This window comes from Platichthys flesus, chromosome 7 (assembly GCF_949316205.1).
Source record: "Platichthys flesus chromosome 7, fPlaFle2.1, whole genome shotgun sequence".
NCBI classification, from domain to species: domain Eukaryota; kingdom Metazoa; phylum Chordata; class Actinopteri; order Pleuronectiformes; family Pleuronectidae; genus Platichthys; species Platichthys flesus.
The window spans coordinates 27050428-27070915 of record NC_084951.1 but is presented as its reverse complement, the minus strand read 5'-3'; the positions used below and the strand labels follow the sequence as shown (position 1 = coordinate 27070915).

General features: G+C 46.6%; 2 protein-coding genes across 4 annotated transcripts; both read right to left on the bottom strand.

The window, feature by feature from the left end:
* Positions 1-137: 137 nt before the first annotated feature.
* On the bottom strand, positions 138-11313 carry LOC133956333 (protein NDRG3-like). 3 transcript variants are annotated; one of them, XM_062391287.1, is made up of 16 exons: positions 11073-11313; positions 8177-8274; positions 8015-8047; positions 5545-5650; positions 5317-5437; positions 5121-5183; positions 4965-5025; positions 4687-4773; positions 4273-4329; positions 4095-4198; positions 3743-3808; positions 3603-3654; positions 3461-3508; positions 3145-3180; positions 3007-3058; positions 138-1449 (listed from the first exon to the last, which is right to left on the bottom strand). In XM_062391287.1, the coding sequence occupies exons 2-16, from the start codon at positions 8234-8236 to the stop codon at positions 1280-1282; spliced, it is 1116 nt and encodes a 371-aa protein (XP_062247271.1). In that variant the 5' UTR covers positions 8237-8274; positions 11073-11313; the 3' UTR covers positions 138-1279. The 3 variants fall into 3 exon arrangements, with proteins under 3 accessions (XP_062247271.1, XP_062247272.1, XP_062247273.1); XM_062391288.1 differs by lacking the exons at positions 8015-8047; positions 8177-8274; positions 11073-11313 and adding an exon at positions 6976-7247; XM_062391289.1 differs by lacking the exons at positions 8015-8047; positions 8177-8274; positions 11073-11313 and adding an exon at positions 6968-7241.
* Positions 11314-12190: 877 nt separating this feature from the next.
* On the bottom strand, positions 12191-20247 carry LOC133956481 (PHD finger protein 20-like). The gene is made up of 18 exons (XM_062391572.1): positions 20168-20247; positions 18761-18840; positions 18487-18658; positions 18271-18355; positions 18109-18182; positions 17775-18015; positions 17387-17458; positions 17075-17134; positions 16752-16938; positions 16558-16667; positions 16354-16476; positions 16151-16237; positions 15898-16040; positions 15712-15811; positions 15178-15373; positions 14898-15096; positions 13833-14094; positions 12191-13519 (listed from the first exon to the last, which is right to left on the bottom strand). The coding sequence occupies exons 2-18, from the start codon at positions 18838-18840 to the stop codon at positions 13383-13385; spliced, it is 2328 nt and encodes a 775-aa protein (XP_062247556.1). The 5' UTR covers positions 20168-20247; the 3' UTR covers positions 12191-13382.
* Positions 20248-20488: the final 241 nt, after the last annotated feature.

The following is a 20488-nucleotide window of genomic DNA, read 5'->3' as shown; positions in this document are numbered from 1 at the left end:
CATGTTTGTTTTGTTTGGAGATGTTAAGAATTAAAGGTTCATTAAATCTGCATGTTTTATTTTATATGAAAATAAATTGCTTTGACAAAATAAACTGACGCATTTAAGACTTTAAATAAAAATGTAGACAACAGATCTGAAAACTTGTTCTGTCTTTATTGATAACAAACTTTATTTGAGTACAAAGCTTGTTTACATGAAACATCTATTAAGTACAAACCTCAGTTTAACAACAGCTACTGGTGTTCAAATCTATAAAGAAATATTTGTATTAAATATTGAACAGTAACAAACGGTAGAGTAACAGTGAGAATATATAGAATAAAACACTTCCTCTGATCTGCAGGAGACGGTTTGTGGGTCGACTTCAAACCTGTCGTCGTTTTATTCACACGCGTGATTCCTAACAAACCTGAACCTTCTCAAGTCGAGACTCAGAGGCTTCATCGACTCCTTCAAAGTGCAAATCATCACAACACGTCCCTGAAGCCAAACGACAGCTGCAGCGTCACGTAGCTCAGTCTGTACGATAATCACTGATCAATAAGTCATCACTGTCCAGGGAGCTCTGTTGGTTTCAGGCGACAGTGACGATGAACCTGCTCAGTCCAGAGAACCAGCACAATGTAGAACCCCCTCTGCCCCGGCTGAACAACACCACTGAACAGTTGTCATGCCACAAGTCGACGACGAGCATGCTGCCGAGCGGCCGGACGAGCAGGAGCTGCTGCCAATAATAGAGAGAATGTATAATAGAGAGGTCAGAGGTCACAGCAGCAGAACAGCAATCGCTTTAAATGAGTTTCATTCAGTCTGACGTCAGAACCACTGTAACAGGAAGAGTCCCACCTGCCTGGAGAAGAGCCGACGCTCTGAGACACTGAAAAGACGAGCTTCACTAACGGCACCGCAACTTCACTCATCACTAAATAACACAAGAGAAGTTAGAATGGAACCAAACTAAAGGAAGGACAGAGTTAAAGTGAACATCTGACCTGAGGAAACCACTTTAAGAAATACAGCACAACTGAATATAACTGAGAGCCGGCGGAACTCCATGTACGGTTACATCTACAGAATCAACATGGCAGCCACATCTAACAAGGACATGACACCAGAGTCAACATGGCTGCTGCCGTCGTCTCCACTGTGAAGCAGGTTTGACCTTTTTGACCTTTTTCTGTTTAGAAGGAACGTTTACAACTAAAACAGCCAAACTGTTGAGTTCAGGGAACAGGAGGAGAAGAAGCATGGAGGAGTAAAGATGGAGAGAACCGTCCTACGAGGTCATCTCGATGGTGTGCGGCACCGTGAGCTCGGAGCTGGAGGAGGTGACTCCCTCTGGGGGGGCGCTGGTGGCCGTGCGGCTCCGGACTCCATCTGAGGAGCCGACGCTGGAGGCCGAGTGAGTCCTGGAGCGGACCAGCCGGGTCATACCAGCTGTGGGCACTGGGGGGGGGGGGGGGGAGACATGATGTCAGCAGCATTCAGGTGTGTGTGTGTGTGTGTGTGTGTGTGTGTGTGTGTGTGTGTGTGTGTGTGTGTGTGTGTGTGTGTCTGAATCGTCCTCACTGCGACCGGGCAGCTGGATTCAGATCTGAACACGTTGAGTCTGAGGCTCCGTTCACACTGAATCAAAACGTTCTTGTCTCAGGGGACGACAGACACGTCAGTAACTGGATCAGAAGTGAGTTGGTTGTTATCCTTTAGTAAATGGTCATGGATTTATATTCTATATATACAGTATTGACCTGTTCTCTCCACTAGAGGGAGATGTAGAGCAAACAACACCTCTGATTTCCTCATGAAAAGGAAATCTGCCCCAGATTTCTCAACATCACGTTGTGGTCTGACTAGGAGCCACTAGGGGGAGCTGGTCTACAGTCAAGTGACCTTCCATTCCTTTATTTAACGTTAGAAGGAAAATGGAGGTTTAAGACAAGAAGAAGAAAATTCATATATGTGCGTCTTATTTAGAGCAACTGACCAGAATCCAAACACATTGAATCTACTGTCATAAAGATGAAGAGCAGGAAGGAAACTGAGGTTTTAGTTTGAAAAATATCTGAAATAGTTATTTAAATCAAAGTTCATCCAAAAATGATCAATCACTCATTATCTGAGTCTGCGGTGTGAATGGAGACAGGAAGACAGACAGACAGACAGACAGGCAGGCAGACAGAGAGAGAGAGACAGACAGACAGGCAGACAGACAGAGAGAGAGAGACAGACAGACAGACAGAGAGAGAGAGACAGACAGACAGACAGACAGACAGACAGACAGACAGACAGACAGACAGACAGACAGGCAGACAGGCAGGCAGACAGGCAGGCAGACCGACAGACAGAGAGACAGGCAGACAGACAGACAGACAGGCAGGCAGACAGGCAGACAGGCAGGCAGACAGGCAGGCAGACCGACAGACAGAGACAGACAGACAGACAGACAGACAGACAGACAGACAGACAGACAGACAGACAGACAGGCAGGCAGACAGGCAGGCAGACCGGCAGACAGAGAGACAGACAGGAAACTAACAGGAAATAGAAACAAGGATTGGAAATGGACGGAGCTCAGGGGAGTGCAGGGTTTTGGATTGTGGTTGAAATCCTGATACCTGATTGGTTGCTCAGGTGGTTTAATACAACATGAGGGACTGAAGGAGACAAAGCGTGAGAGATGAGAAGAAGAAGAAGAAGAAGAAGAAGAAGAAGAAGAAGAAGAAGAAGAAGAAGAAGAAGAAGAAGAAGAAGAAGAAGAAGAAGAAGAAGAAGAAGAAGAAATGAAGGAGGACAGGTTTAGGAACAACTGTAGTTTTAAAAGCAGAACACAAACACACACAGCTGTTCACTGAGCAGTTTGTATAAAACAGAATCATGTCGACAGAAACACTGAGAGACAAAGATAAACGTGTCGGATAAAAACAGCTTCACGTGTTACAGGTCGTTTTTCTTTGTGTGTGTGTCGGTGTGTGTGTCTGTGTGTGTTAAAGTGCCAGTACTCACTGTAGCCCATCCCCTGCACAAAATACTTGAAGGCCTCTGCTAGTTTCCCAGGCTGAACAGAAAGAGAAACAGGTCAAGGCTCCAGACACGAGGCCCGTGTGGTTCTAACACATCTTCAGAACCATCACTCCCACTCACCTGCACCACCTGAGGAAGTCCTCCACAGTCCGCCATCTGACAGGAGGCACACAGAGCAACATGTGAGATCACACGCCTCCGAGGAAAACACCATCACAGCTCAACTCCCAGTTTAGAGTCGAGTCCAAACACATGTTAAACCAGGCGTCACTCACAGATTCATGAACAGGTGAATTCAACCTTCTTCCATTTTAATCAGGTGAATGACCTGTACTGCAGCCAGCCACCAGGGGGCGACCAAGACACAAGGCTTCTCTTTAGGGAGCTGACAAGTCGTCCATCTTTCTTTATTGTGATGAGACAAACAAACAGGTACCTTGAGCAGGGTGGTCTTCGTCGGGTTCAGTCGGGAGTTACACTCCACCTGAAAAAAACACACACACACAGACAGACACACAAGTTACATCACTGGTCCATCACATACTGGCTGTTGTCATGGGAACAGTGCAGACACTCACCACGGCATCAACAGCAGGAGACGTGTCTCCAACCACCAGCAGAGCAGGACACCTGACACACACACACAGACACACACACGCTGAGTAACACAATTAATTGTGTTGTCACACATTAGACAAAGTAAATTAAAAAGTGATACCTGAGTGTGGTGACTGTGTTTTCATTCAGACCCACGACCGGCCGCTCCATCTGCAACTCAGTACGACTACAACACATGCCCGCACACACACAGACACACACACACACACACACACCCGCACACACACAGACACACAAACACACACACACACAGACACACAGACTGAATTTGAAGATTCTCCAGGAAATGACATCACAGGAAGAAAAGGGGGTTAACTCAAATAACTTAGTTAACTTCAGCTGCTGCAGAACTGACAGTCTGTGAACTCAGGGGATTCTCTACCAGAGACACTTCACACTGTCACATCTTTCACATTTCAGTAGGAGTGCGCCCCCTGTCTGTGGAGTGGTACCTTTCGTAGCTGCTGTAGAACATGACCAGGTTGTCCTGTGGTATATCCTGAGAGATGTGCAGTCTATATGTCTGGATGATCTCCTTATTCTCCGTTAACTCCTCCTACAAACACAGGAAACTGGTCAGTGACTGGATCCTGATGGAACCCGGGACAGTGTGTGTCTGTTTGTCCTCACGGTGCTGAAGTGGTGTCCCATGATGAGGTCCACCAGGTTGCTGGTCCAGCCGCTCAGCTGAAACAAAAACATCACATTTCAATATGTTTCAGTCTGAGAGAGTCTGACGTGAAAGTTACTGAGCAGAGTAAACAAACATGGCGGACCCAATAACCCCCCCCCCCCCCCTCCTCCATGCACGCAGATAGGAAATGGAAAAAGTCAAAGCAGACGTTAAATTTGTGAAGATGTTTCTGTCATTTCAGGTCGTTCTCATCTCACTGAGGTTTGCTCAAGGGTTTCTGATCAGTTAGGTTTCAATTAGTACTTTGATGATACGACACGTCTCCGCCCGATACAACACGGGCGGAGACGTTATGATGTGGTTGTGTGTTTGTGTGTGTGTGTTTGTGTGTGTGTGTGTGTGTTTGTTACCTTAGAGGCAGCCCAGTCCATCCAGCCTTTGGCACAGGGGTCAATGTCGATCAGAACTAAACTCTCCACCAGACTTGGCTCATTCAGCTGAAACACAACAACAATAATCATAATAATGTTGTGATTAACAATGCTTTAGGATGAGAAGGAGGAAGTGGTGCTTTCCAGCTCCTCCAGGATTCAAACCAACAACCCTGCAGCTCCACTCTGCCCTGTCACAACCGCTTCACCACAGAGTTACTTGTTTGTTAGTAAATCAGAAGAGAGAATTAACTCACAGCCAGTTTGGCGAGTACGTAAGCTCCAGCTCCGACCCCGATACCGATCACACTCTTCACCCTGAAGACAACACATGAAATCCAGAGGAATTAACCAAACGTCCTCCTGGAAGTTCCTACTGAAATACCCAACATGCATTTCACTGCAAGACCTACTGAAGCTGTGTGAGGACAGATGGCAGCATCTCAGCCAGCTCATCCATGGTGGGGTACTGGTACCTGCAAAAAACACACACACTGTCTCTATTTTGCTCTGTTTGTATGTGTGTGTGTGTGTGTGTGTGTGTGTGTGTGTGTGTGTGTGTGTGTGTGTGTGTGTGTGTTTGTGTGTGTGTGTGTGTGTGTCTGTTACCCGGTGGGGAATATGGGAGCGTTCTCCTGCTGACCTGGAGCATCGACATGCAGAACTGAGAAATGCTGAGTCACTTCCAGCATGTCCTCGTAGTTAAACAGGCTGTTGAAACAAGACTTATCTACACACACACACACACATATTGATTCAATATTATGATATTATGTTTTTAATCCTGTATATTATCTGTTAATGTGTGTGTGTGTGTGTGTGTGTGTGTGTACTCACGGTTCAGTCCGATGTCATGGTAGGTGAGGATTGTGGGTCGGTTGCCCTTAGCCACGCCCCTCATGGTCACGTGCAGCACGCCGTGGGCCGTCTCCACATCGTGCTCCTGAACAACAAGTAAGAGCTGAACCTCCTCCTGTCACAGCGCCCCACATGAACGTCTGACTCTCGCTTCAAAGACAAACCAGTGACCTCCTCCAGTCCTTACTCTCATTTTAACACCAGACAACAGCTCGTTCATCTCGTGTTTCTCTTTGAAACACTTGAACATAAAATAGAACAACGTGCGGAAAAGACTGAGAAATCCCATTATGGCTGTTTACAGACCTGCACTCAAGTCTTAACAATGTTCCTCACATGTTCCTGACGTGTTCCTCACGTGTTCCTGACATGTTCCTCACATGTTCCTCACATGTTCCTGACTTGCTCCTGACATGTTCTATATGTGAGCACAAATGTCTGAGTCAGTGTCTCTGGACATGTTCTGGATCTTCTCCTGCAGCCTCCTGGTGAAATGTGTGTAACATGTCAGAGTGAGTCCATGTGAGGAACCAGCAGGACAATGTGTGGAAGCTTCCCAGTGAGCGAGTGGACGTGTTGATGAGGTTTCTAACTCGTGACGTGAAACTGGAAAAACATAAACATCTCAGGATGAAGAAGAGGAGCCGGACACGTAGAAGAAGAAGACGTCCACTTGGAAACACGAGGAGATTCCAGATCTTCTGATAATCATATCTGAAAAACTCTGGAAAATGTCCTTAGTTGTGTCTGATACCAGATGGACAGCCACAGTGCACATGAACGCACCACGCTGTAGTTGTGTTTCATCTGGTTTGTGTGTAACTATATGATTTCATGTGAAGCAGCAGCTTGTTGGTTCTCGTCTGACAGAAGAACAAATGGCTCATGAATCTAAAGGCTGAGGAGGTGTCTCGTAATCTCATCGATCAACTGACCAAGGAAACAACCGACAGATCCTATTAATGGTTCCTCAACACACTGATGAGCACCCCCCAGCTGTGAGCCCACGATATCACATGAATCTGTGAGACCTCAGAGCAGCTGAAAACCACGATCTCCTTCTACTGATGTTGTTTGAATGAAAGTTCAAAACATTTTCATCATTTCAGTGAATTTAAGTTTAATTGATTAGATGTATGAATTCTTATCTCTTGCAGATCAACTTTTCCTTTTCCTGATTCTGAGTTTCTCATTTGGTCTATTTCTGAGAACGATTTTAAAAAGTGTGTAACATAAATAAAATAACTGTCGTCTCTGTGTTTCTAGTGAAACAGCAGCTTCCTGCTAACAGGCAGTGTGTGGCTACAGCAGGTGAACGAGCTAGGTTGCTATCCGGCTAACGGGCCCGACGCCTAGCGGCTAGCAGCAGCGTGACTCAGGAGCCAATGAAACGCTAACTTACGAACTCACCACCCCGACTCCTAAAGAACAGGAGATCTGATGCAGATCCAGAGAGTCGGACATCCTGACAGAGGAGAGGAGGAGGGCAGAGGAGGAGTCTCAAAGCCACAAGGTTTCCCAAGATGGAAGGAAATAGAGAAACAGAGACAAGAGACGTTTTGTCCTTTAGCTTTCTGCGAAGTGAGAGAAGAAAGAGACAGGGGGGGCGGTGTGATTGGATTGAGAGGAATAATCTCTGTTGTCATTGGCTGAGAGCCGTAAGGTCTTAAAGGTCTTAACAGCCAACCGCTTCTTTCATCCCTCACTGGTTTCATCCTGTCTTCCCTTCAAATCTTAATCTGGCCTTGTCTTCTCCTCCTACACCTCCCTTCCTCCTCCTCCTCCCCCTCCTCCTCCATATCGTGATGAAGAAGACTTCATCACGATATATGTAGTTTATATTATTCTGCCTGAAAGGAGACGTCACATGTCTGTTTTAAAGATGTGGCTTCTTCAACACCTTGCAGGGCGCCCTCAATTTTGAAATCATTGTTTTAAATCATTGTTTTAAATCATTGTTTTAAATCATTGTTTTAAATCATTGTTTTAAATCATTGTTTTAAATCATCGTTAGAGACCGATCTCCGACTCTGTGATTTGAAATGTCTTTGGTCAGAATCACTGATGTGAACTGACCTGCTCCAGTGAGTCCTGCTGATCAATGACTGTGTGATTATGGATCTAGCTTCAGCCTGATGTTTGGACACGTCACACACAAGCCTCTGATTGTGAGGCTGCTGCTTTGTGTTGCTCTGATGAATTGATCCATTGTCACCTTGTCTGAATCATTACATGTCAGTTAATAGTCAGGGCCAGGAACATGCTGGACAATCACAGACCTCTCTGTGATGTAAACACATCAACACACTGTTATATCATTAATATCGTAATATGACTTATGCTTAATCACAGATTGTGTGCCTGTTTTAACACAAACACGTTGATGTGAAACATATCTAATGAGTGAGGCTGGAACACAAAGGTTTTTGTGTGTTTGTGTTGAACGTACCTGACAGTCAAAGTCCTGGAGATTTCTCCCGTTCTGAAGAGACACACAAACTCTTTTTATCAATGATATGAATTGTCATGAATAATTTTTTCCAAACTCATTTAGATTTTTCTGTCTGAGCAGAACATCACGTGACCCCGGCTGCCCCCCCCCCCCCCTCACCTGTGCTGTCAGGAGGGGTTTGATCTCCGTCAGCTGGACGTCGTGAAGCTCCTCCATCATAACACAACTTTACTGACAGTCCCCTCGGTCCAATCCACCTTCAAGACACACACACATGGATTCAAGACACACACACATGGATTCAAGACACACAACACACAGAATGAATCACATTTAGAGTTTCAATGTTTCCTTCTCAGTGTCTTGAAAACACATTTAGAGGAAGAAGGGAAACGTAGTCTTCAGTGTAATAAGTTGAAGATGTAGGTTATTAGACATTAAGGGTGACTTAATTAATGATTCAAATATTTGTCACATTATTAACAAAGACAATGTGTGTTTCTGTTGGAATATAAATTGCACAGCGACAGTGTTAAAGAACATTTTCTTTCTCTAGAGGCCAGGCACAGTGCAGCATGCAGGTCATCTGAGTCCAACACAATCACTGTGGCCGTCGCTGCAGCTACACACACAGACACACACAGACACACGGTTACAGCAACTGTAACACACATGTTCTGTTCCACAAGACACAAAAATGTAAACTCCAGTTGAGACCTGATGAATTCAAAGATCTGAATTTTAGATTTTTATGAAATGTGAGACTTTGAGGTTCCTGACGAAACCGTGGACAACCTCTGCCTCCTGTCTGTCTCCTCCTGTCTGTCTCCTCCTGTCTGTCTCCTCCTGTCTGTCTCCTCCTGTCTGTCTCTCTCCTGTCTCTCTCCTCCTGTCTGTCTCCTCCTGTCTGTCTCCTCCTGCCTGTCTCCTCCTGCCTATCTCCTCTTGTCTCTCTCCTGTCTCTCTCCTCCTGTCTGTCTCCTCCTGTCTGTCTCCTCCTGCCTGTCTCCTCCTGCCTATCTCCTCTTGTCTCTCTCCTGTCTCTCTCCTCCTGTCTGTCTCCTCCTGTCTGTCTCCTCCTGCCTGTCTCCTCCTGCCTGTCTCTCTCCTGTCTCTCTCCTCCTGTCTGTCTCCTCCTGTCTGTCTCCTCCTGCCTGTCTCCTCCTGCCTATCTCCTCTTGTCTCTCTCCTGTCTGTCTCCTCTTGTCTGTCTCCTCCTGTCTGTCTCCTCCTGTCTGTCTCCTCCTGTCTGTCTCCTCCTGTCTGTCTCCTCCTGCCTGTCTCCTCCTGCCTATCTCCTCTTGTCTCTCTCCTGTCTCTCTCCTCCTGTCCGTCTCTTCCTGTCTCCTCCTGCCTGTCTCCTCCTGTCCGTCTCTTCCTGTCTCCTCCTGTCTGTCTCCTCTTGTCTGTCTCCTCTTGTCTGTCTCCTCTTGTCTGTCTCCTCCTGTCTGTCTCCTCCTGTCTCTCTCTGTCTCTCTTCCTGTCTGTCTCCTCCTGTCTGTCTCCTATTGTCTGTCTCCTCCTGCCTGTCTCTCTCTCTCTCTCAGTTTCTTCCTGTCTGTCTTCTCCAACTGTGTGAATCTAATGGAAACAGCCAGTGGCTCCCACTGGCTGCAAGCCACCCAGTTACGTGTGTGTGTGTGTGTGTGTGTGTGTGTGTGTTTTGTGTGTGTGTGTGTGTGTGTTTCGTGTGTGTGTGTGTGGGCAGACATGTTGGGTAACAGCACAGTGCTTTGGATGGATGCTGAGCTTCCTGCAGGCGATCTGGCTTCGACTCAAACAGATAAACTGACAGTGAAGCTGCAGTGACCAGGTCAGGGCACGTGCACGCACACACGCACACACACACAAACACACAAACACAGCACAACTTCAACAGAGATGAAACGAGGAGCAGAAAACCAACAGGTTTGTGTTGCAGTGAGTCAGTCGGTGCAGAAATGAGACACAACCTGAGAACACGTGGAGCTGATCCAGGTCTTCACAGCTGCTGCAGATGTTGAGTGGTCTCAGAGTTTTAGACCCGACCTCTGACTCTAGATCAGCTGATATATCGATACCTGATTATTATATGACTCGTGAAAATCAGAGTAACGTGTCAGTCAGGATCGACCTGCTACACAACCACACACTGGAGAACTGAATCACACAATGAGGAGGAGACAAACGATCAAAGGTACATTGTGTTCCTCAGTTTTTATTATCATTCACAATCCAGATCCAGTTCATTTCACTGGTCACGTTTATTTGACAATAACAGATCTGCACAGGTCGGAGGTTGTTCCTGTGATGAGCTGATGCTTCTGCTGTCCACCCACACACACGCACACACACACACACACACACGCACAAACACACACACGCACTAACACAGAGACAAAGATGCACACATAACACACTAACACACCCACACGTACACACATATATATATAAAATTACACACAGACACACACACACATATGACACACAACACGCACACACATATATATATAATTACACACACAAACACACAAACACACACGTATAATTACACACACAAACACACATACATATATGTAATTCGACACACAGACACACACACACACACACATATGACACACAACACGCACATACATACAAATACACACGAACACACATCCATATATGTAATTCGACACACAGACACACACACACACACACATATGACACACAACACGCACATACATACAAATACACACGAACACACATCCATATATGTAATTACACACACACACACACACACAGACACACACAGACACACACAGACACACACACACACAGACACACACACACACACAGACACACACAGACACACACAGAGGAGCCTAATTAATGAGCTGAGACGCGAATAGACAGCTTAGCAACCGTTGCTATGGCAGACTTCGATAGTTACACACACACACACACACGCACACACACACGCACACGCACACACAAACACACGCACACGCACGCACCTGTCACACGATCAACTCGAGGATCTTTATCAACCGAGCTAACTTTAACACACACACAATTAGCCGAGAAGCTAACTCACCTGTTAGCCGCTAACCAGGTGACCCGCCGTTACTCGGTCACGATCCGTGACAGACCCGGGAGCCGCTCACCGTCAGGCCGCCGCTAGCCGTTAGCCGTTAGCTCTAGTCGTCCGTGGACCGACTGGTTACTTAGTTCGGGTTAGATAGTTCGGGTTAGTTAGTGCGGGTTAGTTGACGGTCGGTGCGGAGCGCTCGCGCTGCTCTCTGTCACCGGCAGCACGAGGAGCAGGGGGGCGGGGCCACGTCAACGTAAACAACTAGGCTCCGGTTCCGCCATGACGTCACAGCAGCCGTCAGAGGTGAGAAGAACTAATACTTACAGCTGGGTCATCTCTGACGTAATTCAGTTCCAATTGAGTATTGATGTGGGATTCTACTTCGAAGAGGCGGTGGTCTAGTGGCAGAAACTTGGACTATGGGCAGAGAAGGTCTCTGGTTCGACTCCACGGAGAGACAACAAAAGACGAACCTGGATTGATCTGTCCAAAAAATCCAAGAGTCTCCCTACCCTGTCTAGTGCCCCTGAGCAAGGCACCTTACTCCCCCAACATCTGCTCCCAGAGCGCCGTACATGGTCGCTCACTGCTCTGTGTGTCCTGCACCAGATGGGTCAAAAGCAGAGGCTAAATTTAAATTGTGTCTGTGCATGGGTTTGGGTTGAATAAATGGATCTTAATCTTAAAGTATATCACTCACTAAGTATTTATATGTGAAACCTGAAGAACACAAACATCTCAGGATGAAGAAGAGGAGCCGTACATGTAGAAGATGTTAGAAGACTGTCTACATGACACAACACAAACAACATCACATCACAGCAGACCCACTCAAACATTGAGCAGTTAAGAAACACAACTCAACACTGGCACACTCATCGTCACGTACGGACAAGAACTTAAACAAACTCACTGCATCACAGCAGCTCGTTAACCTCAGTATATTTGGGTAAAGAAAGTATTTTAAATTAAAATCTTTAAACTGCTAGGCAGCAGAAGGAAAAGAGTGGTTTAAAGAACAAAACTATTTAAAATGTATATATTTGTTTCTGTAGCTGATGAACGTTGAGTTGGTGAAGTTCTGCTGTGAATCCAAACCTGAGACACTTTCACACAGTCACTGAAGTTGAATCATTTTATTCAGAGCTTGAAAACCTCGAGGAGGATCCTCGTCCACTCAGATGAACCGATCTGAACTGGTGGAACTGGTTTCAGGTGGAAGAAACTGGAGGTTTCTAACAAGGTGGTGAAGTCAGACTCGTGTGTGGATGAGGATCATCTGAAACAGGTCAAATCAAACAGCTTCAAATTTAAAATAAGTGAAGAGAAGAAGATGGGAGTTCATCAGCGTCACTGTGGAAACACTGGAGTCGTTTTCAGAAAATGATCAGAAGAAAAGTTTCAATTGGACTTTTTTCTGGAAATTACAACTTTTTACTCAAATTCTCCAAACTTCCCTCATGACTGTTCTATCAAAATAACTCTGCAGCTTTATACAGTTAAATTCTTCTATCAAACATTCAATTCAACATATTTACATTTTAAACATTTTGTGCTACGATGGAGGAAAGTTTTGCTGGTTTTAATGAAACTGAGAAGAATCAGCTGTTACCATGAAACGGACTTTAGAGGAAAAGAGATTTCCTTCTCTTGGTTCACGAGTGGGAATGCCCACCAAACTTTCACAACTAAATATTAATTAGTTAATGTTGTGAACGAACCTTTAACTTAAAACACGCTGACAACGTTTTTTATCTTTCACGTAAAAAGCGAAATATCAAACTTTTTAAGTAAAAAAAAAAACAAACTATTTTACTAAAATTACTAAAACCTTTGAACTGAGAAATGTCAAACTGATAAAATAATGGAAATCCTCTGATGTCATAAAATATGTGTGTCAGCAGCTAAATTATACACAACAGGAAGTTCAAAATGAAGGTAACATATTGCTTCAGTCTAAAGCTGTAACACAGTCAAACCTTAACGTCTCCTGATGATCACTTATAAAAACCGGTCTTCACCACAGCCTGTGTGATGACGCAGACTGGAGTCGTGCTGGAGGCGGTCCAGGAAATGTTTCTTGTACCTTTTGTGAAATTTAAGTTTTCAAAAATCCACTGTTCAGTTACTTCAGAAAACGACCACTAGAGGGGGCGTGTCCTGCGACAGAGTGGAAACGATCCTCGGAGCGACACGCCGTGCACGCTCCCAACAGCCTGTCGTGCACTGGCCTCGTCTGTCTGTCCCTTTGCTCCGATTGGCCAGGAGGGCCTTACAGGGTCCAAGGTCAGGGGTCGGAGAGGAGGTACTGGGTCAGCAGCAGACCGACAGGCGTCTCACGGTGCAGAGGTCACGCAGCAGCCGCCTCATTCGCTGTTTGAGCTGCGGGAGGCGGGACAAAGGGTCGGGAGGCTCCAGCTCACCTGAGTGATCCAACCAGGACTCCAACACTGAGAGAGAGAGAGAGAGAGAGAGAGAGAGAGAGAGAGAGAGAGAGAGAGAGAGAGAGAGAGAGGGAGAGGGAGAGGGAGAGAGAGAGGGAGAGGGAGAGAGAGAGAGGCAGAGAGAGAGAGAGAGAGAGAGAGAGAGAGAGAGAGAGAGATAGAGGGAGAGAGAGAGAGAGAGAGAGAGAGAGAGAGAGAGAGAAAGAGAGATTGGCCTCAGGGTCGAAAACAGAATCGTAATGGTCCTCATGTTTTCCATTGTAACAATGTGAGTATGTGTGTGAGTGTGTGTGTGTGTGTGTGTGTGTGTGTGTGTTACCGTCCAGCTCTCGCTCTATCAGATCCATCCTGGCACTGATCTGGTGGTGGAAGGACTCCACATGCTCCAGCAGGTTCAGCTGACACTCGGCCTCGGTCCCTGGACGGGGCTCGGGGATGTGTGTCCAGGTGTGTGTGTGTTCCTCGCAGTCTGAGTGTGTGTGCTTCTCTGTTTTTATGTTGATGTCGACGAGTGTGTCTGTGTGTGTCAACGTGTTTTTATTGTCATCAGCCGTAGTGTCGGTGTCTTCTGTCTTTATTTCCTACAAACACACAAAGAAAACTGAATTTACAAAGTGTTGTTTTCATGTTGACACCAGCTGCTTCATTGTGCTGAGGCTCATTTCACAGAACACTTGGAGATAAATTTAGTTCCACGTTCACCAGTGAGTCGGAGCCTCAACCTGGTTTTCAGTGGTCTCGTAGCAACAGCAGCATCTGCTCGGAGCTGTGAGGATGAAGTGAAGCTTCTGTTAGTGTCTGAGCTGAGCTCTGGGTTCTAAGTGGAGTGTTTACAAACTGGAGAACGGCCTCACAGGGGAAGGTCTGTCTGTCAGAGCCCGTCTCCTCCACGGGACAGGGACATGCAACAGAGAGAGGGACAGCAGCTCTAGCCTTCAGCGGACATGTAGCAGGGACGGCTGACCCGAGGTGGGGAGCTAAGTTGGGATGCTGTGGGAGACATCTGCAGACTGGGAGGGGACTCTTGATCACGTTACTCTGTTATCGTTGATGTTGTTCCACCTTCTGGTCTCCTCGGTGCAGCAGGTCTACATTACACTCATCTGCATTGGACCTCAGCTGCGGCCTGAGTTATACTTTCACCAGCTTCCACATTTGTATTCAAATCCAACTCGAGTCCTGATCTTCAGGTCTCTCGACTCGACTTGACATCATTAAGACTCTTATTAAAGACATTGACATTCATCCTGAGGACTCCTCTGGTTGAGGGACAGACGTCCTGACACTGTTTATCCTTTTTACTTTTCCCAGTTGAGCATCAATGTGCGGAGGGTCTGAGGACAAAGGAGTTAAGGACAAAGTGTCTGAGGATGGAGGTAGTCACCTTCAGCTCAGTGTTGACTTCCTGTTCCTCTTTTTCTGTCCCCTCAGCCTTTTCCCATGATGCTCCTGGCTTCTGGTAGCAGTGCTCGCTGCTGACGTAGCAGGAGGCCAGATCTCCTCCGGGGCTGGAAGTCAATCTGTGCCCCTCCTGCTGCCTCCATGGCAACCTCCAGAGCTGCAGGTCGGGGTGGGACGGAGAGCTGCGTGGACAGACACACAACAGGACTGAAGACATGTGAGTCTGCATGGACTTAACAAGTCACTGACAACAGCCAACTTACTGTAACAAGCTGATTTTCAGCTGCAGCCCACTGAGGACCTGATTGAGGCCATGCGTGTGGGCCAGCAGGTGGCCGGTGTGCGTGATCTTGGAGGCGTTGACCTCGGAGTAGTTCTCCTTCACACACGACAGACCGAACATGTGACCAGATATCAGCAAATCAGGCTCTGACAGGAACCGCTGGGCCCGCCTCCAGCCTACAAACAAAAACTGGATGAGTGAGGACTGTAGACTGTAAACAAGATGGACGACATGACAGCACCTAAAGGTGAGGCCAGAGCATTTGGATCGCCCCCTGGTGGCTGGCTGTAGTATAGGTTATGAACCATGACTCCTCTGTGTTAGCAGAAACAAAGACACAATATGTGTGTGTGTGTGTGTGTGTTTTAAGTCACCAGCACATCTATATCTATATGCTGGTGACCTGGGAACCAGTAAACATTTCATGTCATAGTTACTCTCAGTGCAGTCATGTGAAACACAAAACTCACAGCACCGACACACACCCACACACACACACACCAGTGAATCCTACCTGCAGTGTGTCTGCAGTAGTAGCAGATGTAGTTGTGTGGTACGTTGTCTTCATATAAGCCCATACAGGTTCCATGCTGCCAACACAGACACGACTCACACTGCAGAGACACAACAACAATCAGGTGATCACAGATTTGAACTGCTCCTTTAATGAAGGACATTACAAAGTGACTGTGTGTGTTACCTGGATCATGAAGTCGTTCTCCTCATCCACCTCGCACACACACCTCACCACCTCACACTCCTCCGTCTCCATCGCCACAGGCCAGGAGGGCGTGTCCTCACCACTCTCTGCTGTCAGCGTGGACCAGTCACTGCCCTCGTCCACTGAGCAGGGAGAAGGACGGAGGAAAGTGACAGACAGCCATCGGTTTATATATTGTTCACACTGATAAGAACCTGTGCACAGTGTTTGTGACGTGTGTGCACATCCCTACCTGGTGGGGGGGTGTCGGTTGGTCCGGTGGACAGCTTCAGAGTGAGAGCAGGTCTGTCCATGTTCTCATCATCACTGCTGCCGAGACCTGGAGAGAACAGAAACACAGATTCTAACTCTCTTTGCACCGTGGGCGTGACGTCAGAGGAAAAATGGCCGATGTGAGAATAAGTTGAATTAATGAAAGTCTCTAAAATGACTCACCTGACTGACTTTTCTTCTTCTTCTTCTTCTTCTTTTTCTTCTTTAGTTTGACCCTCAAGAAGTTCTTCCTCTCCTTCTTGCTCTGTCCTCCACTTCCCTCCCTCCCACCGTCCTTCTTCCCCTCTGCTTACAGACAGACATGATGCTGAGTCAAAACTCATCTACACACAAATCAACTTCAGAAAGTTCACGTGCTCCTCCTACCTGCTCCGATGCTGCTGTGCTCTGTGTCCTCACGGTGAAAAGTCACATTCTGGTTCTCAGTCTTCCTGTCTGACGCAGAGTCGACTCCCTCAGAAGACAACCGCTTCCTCCTACAACAACACAACACAACTGTACCTCCTGCTAACTGTGTGTGTTTGTGTGTGTGTGTCTGTGCATGTGTGCGTGTGTGTTACCTCGGGGCCTCCTGCTCGCTGCCTGCCTCGTCCAGCTGCTGGTCAGAGTGGTAGTACTTGATGTGGTAGTGCAGCAGACTTGCCTTCCTGAAGGACTTGGTGCAGCCCGATGAAGGACACTTGAACGGGTTGTGGTCCAACTCGATGGAGAGGATCGGAGGAGGCTGGTTCTTTATCACACGATACACTGAGACACGGAGAGAGTGAATCAATAATATTCAATGTATAAAGAAACAAACACAATTGTCTCTTTCTGCTTTCAGACACTAACTGAACCACAGACATGTTGGTGCGTGTGTGTGTGTCTGTCTTTGTGCACTTACATGGTTCTCTGCTGTATTTGTGCGTGGTGGGGAGGTGGGCCTGACGCTCCAACAGGAGGTCTGAGTAAGAGAGAGGACAACAAAGACTAAGATGAAACGACAGAGGAAGAGTTACAGACACAGAGCTTTAATATAAACGTCCAAATCAAAGATATGTTTATTTTTATTTTATTTTTAAGTTTTCTGAGAAACTACACGACACAATGTCCCTGAATCACCTTCCATTTCTCTGGCTGTGCCTATTTTAAACATACATGTATATATTGATCAGACTGTGTGAAAGATGGGGGGGGGGGGGGGACTGAAGTTTACCTCTGTCATGAGAAGCTTCCAGCTGGGCGGAGTCATCTGTGATTGACAGACTTTGAGCTCCACTGCTTCTACCTGGAAGAGCAGAAGAAATTAGCAGAGATTAAACTTCCCCAGTTTCCTTCTGAAGACATGAATGAGTCACACACACACCGGGGCTGACTGCCTGCACATTACCCAGCATGCATTTCAACGCTTGCTTGAAGCATCACTGAGCAAAAGTTTAGGAAACTACATGTTTGATGATTCTGAAGTTAAACAAAGCACATTCACGCGAACATCTTTAAATTCTAATTGTATTAAGTTACACAGAACCAACTGACCTCCCTGCTTCAGAGCAAACTTCTGTATCTACACAGCAGCTGTGCTGACGTCAGATTGTCTCACTTACCTTCATCGGTTTTCTTCTTCACTGGTGGATGAGAGGGTGAAGCTTCTGCCTTCCTCTTCCTCTCCTCTTCCTCCTCAGTTTCTTCCTTCTCTTCCTCTTCCTCCTCTTCCTGCTCTTCCTTCTCTTCCTTCTTCTCACCCTCTTCATCTATTTCTCCCCCATCCACTTCGTGCTGCTCCTCCTCGCTCTCTCCTTCCTCCCATCCCTCGCTTCCCACTGCACTCTTCTCAGATTTGGACTTCTGTTTCCGGGACAAAAAAGACTGAGAATCAAACAGAGCTGTGACGTGTGCCGCCAACGAGACGGGGACCAATGGGAGACGAGTATTTCTTACCACATGGAAGGGTTTGATCTTGGTGGGCTTCACAGTCAGAACCACACCATCATAGAAACGCACTGTGTAGGAGTCTCACAAAAACAAATACACACCATTTCAATCACACGTTTCCCAAATGGCCGATCAATACGTCAACTTCCATCAAGAGCTGAGTCTCACCATCCTTGTTTACACTGAGGATTTTGGCCGGGTAGAAACGACAGTCTGTCCAACAGGCCAGAACCTTCATGCCTGAGACAAACATCTGAGACAGAGAGGACGTCAAATAAATCCAACTGAATACCAAATAATTACTGTCAGTAAATCTTCAGACTCCGTATCAGGACAAACTGCGTGATGATGTAAATACAAAACTAAATGTAAAGTGTGTGGTACCGGTGTAGAGAGTGGTGGATTGAGGCCCAGCCTCCTCAGACTGACTCGCTCCAGTGGCCGCAGATACTGGGAGCTCCAATGAAACCACTCGTCATGGCGCCGGCTCCACTGACGGTAGTGGATCTGGACCCGCTCTTCATCAAAGTCAATCTTCTCAATCGTCGCTGGGTACCTGAGAAGCACCGAGCCCGAGGACAGCTGTGTGTGAGTGAGTCGTCAAAGATAAACTGTGAGAAATGTACGTGGGTTTCGGTTTTAGTTTAAATATTCAGACCAGTTCTTGTGTCGATCTCGGGCTTCAAGCAGGGCTCCGACCTCAAAAGTGATTCCTGACCTGTCCGGAGGTGTCTTCATCTGCAGAGACAGAGAACAAATACTAAAGATAACTTCATTTTGATTTCCTGCCTTTTACAGGAGAAGCTCCAGGTCCCACCCTTCCACACTTAAAGTTCATGCATTTAAAAAACAGCACCTGCTTGTTTTTTGTTTTATTTGCAGGAACTGAAACGTTAATACGAATTTGTACTCTTTCAATGTAAATAGATTTTATTATAAATCTAATTACTGCTGCTGGGTTCTAATCCCAGTTCAGGGTCTAAGAGAAGTTTGCATAGGTTTCTCCAGCTTCCTCCCACATTCCAAACAGATGCTGGGGTCAGATTAACGTGACTCTACATTCACTGTGGGCCTGGATGGTTGTTAGACTCTGTGATTTGATGGCCACGACCCGGCTCCAGCCCCCCCCACAGCCTCAGAGGACGGGGGGTAAAGATGCTCAATGGATATTTCCTCATGATTGTCTCATATGTTTACTTTTGTAATACTTATACTGACTAGAAATATCCTCTTTGCTGCTGGAACACAACACATTTCCTCACAGTGGGACTAAAACCAGTCTCACCATGATCTCCCCAGCACAGCAGACCGATGAGTCGGATATTAATATGTTATTATTTATTAGTAAATCAAGTCAACAGACTGAAACTACACATGTTTGACTGACTCTTGTTTCTATGACAAAATAAAAAACCCTCAGTTGTCTCAGGCTACGTAACTGCAGCGTGATGACGACAGACACGTCGGGGACACACGTTCTTTTTACTTTAGTTTTTAAACGTTTCATTTAATCTTTTTTGATTCATTATTTATTCATCAGACCTTCAATCATAATAAAACGTCTCAACTCTTTCTGTGTTCAGTCTGTGGGGAAGCTGATTGGCTCACAGGCAGCCGATGACGCCTGTTCTGACTTCTCATTGGACGAGCCTTCTGTCAGTCAGGGAAAGCCACCAACAGTCCCGCCCCTATGTAGCTGCTCGCTATGTGTCAGAAGCTAACATGCTAATGCTAACTGTGTTAGCTTCAAAGATCAGCGGCGCAGAAAACACAAATGCACATTTCTATTTGGTGACTACGTCACGTGAGTGAATCTGCACCTGCGCAGGAAAAGAGTTAAGTTCAGTATTTGTCCGTTGATCGTCTCATTGAGTGAGAATAGACGAGCTAACGATGCTAGCAGTTAGCCTGAGCTGCAGAGTGACAGCTGCAGGAGGATGAAAGTTTCCTTCTGTTCCGGAGTTTGACTCACAGCTGCAGCGACAAAGCGACAATGATACATAGACACTGTTTACATCAGAGCTGCAGCGACAAAGCGACAAGAATCAACAGAAACAGTTTCTACCTCTGGAGACACTTCAGCTTCCAGCTCCACGGTTCATACTCTCACTGCGCCTGCGCACAGCCACACGCTCAGCTGGACGCTCTCTCTCTCTCTCTCTCTCTCTCTACCTCTCTCTCTACCTCTCTCTCTATATATCTCTCTCTCTATCTCTCCCTCCCTCTCTCTCTATCTCTCTCTCTACCTCTCTCTCTCTCTCTCTCTCTCTCTCTCTCTCTCTATTGGAGTGCATGCATGCTTATCCATCTAGTCTATTTCACTGATAAGAGTTTAAAAGAAGCGTACTTCACTAGCCGAGCAGCTGGAGCTTCATTGGTTCAGAAA

Excerpts from the sequence above, each read along its gene's own strand:
- LOC133956481 (XM_062391572.1), bottom strand. The coding sequence starts at position 18,840 with ATGAAGACACCTCCGGACAGGTCAGGAATCACTTTTGAGGTCGGAGCC. Across the intron at positions 18,659-18,760 it reads CGAGATCGACACAAGAACTG|GTACCCAGCGACGATTGAGA; the intron begins GTCTGAATATTT and ends GGTGCTTCTCAG. Across the intron at positions 15,374-15,711 it reads CTACTGCAGACACACTGCAG|GCTGGAGGCGGGCCCAGCGG; the intron begins GTAGGATTCACT and ends TTTTGTTTGTAG.
- LOC133956333 (XM_062391287.1), bottom strand. The coding sequence starts at position 8,236 with ATGATGGAGGAGCTTCACGACGTCCAGCTGACGGAGATCAAACCCCTC. Across the intron at positions 5,651-8,014 it reads TCCAGGACTTTGACTGTCAG|GAGCACGATGTGGAGACGGC; the intron begins GTACGTTCAACA and ends CTTGTTGTTCAG. Across the intron at positions 4,774-4,964 it reads ACGTACTCGCCAAACTGGCT|CTGAATGAGCCAAGTCTGGT; the intron begins GTGAGTTAATTC and ends GTTGTGTTTCAG.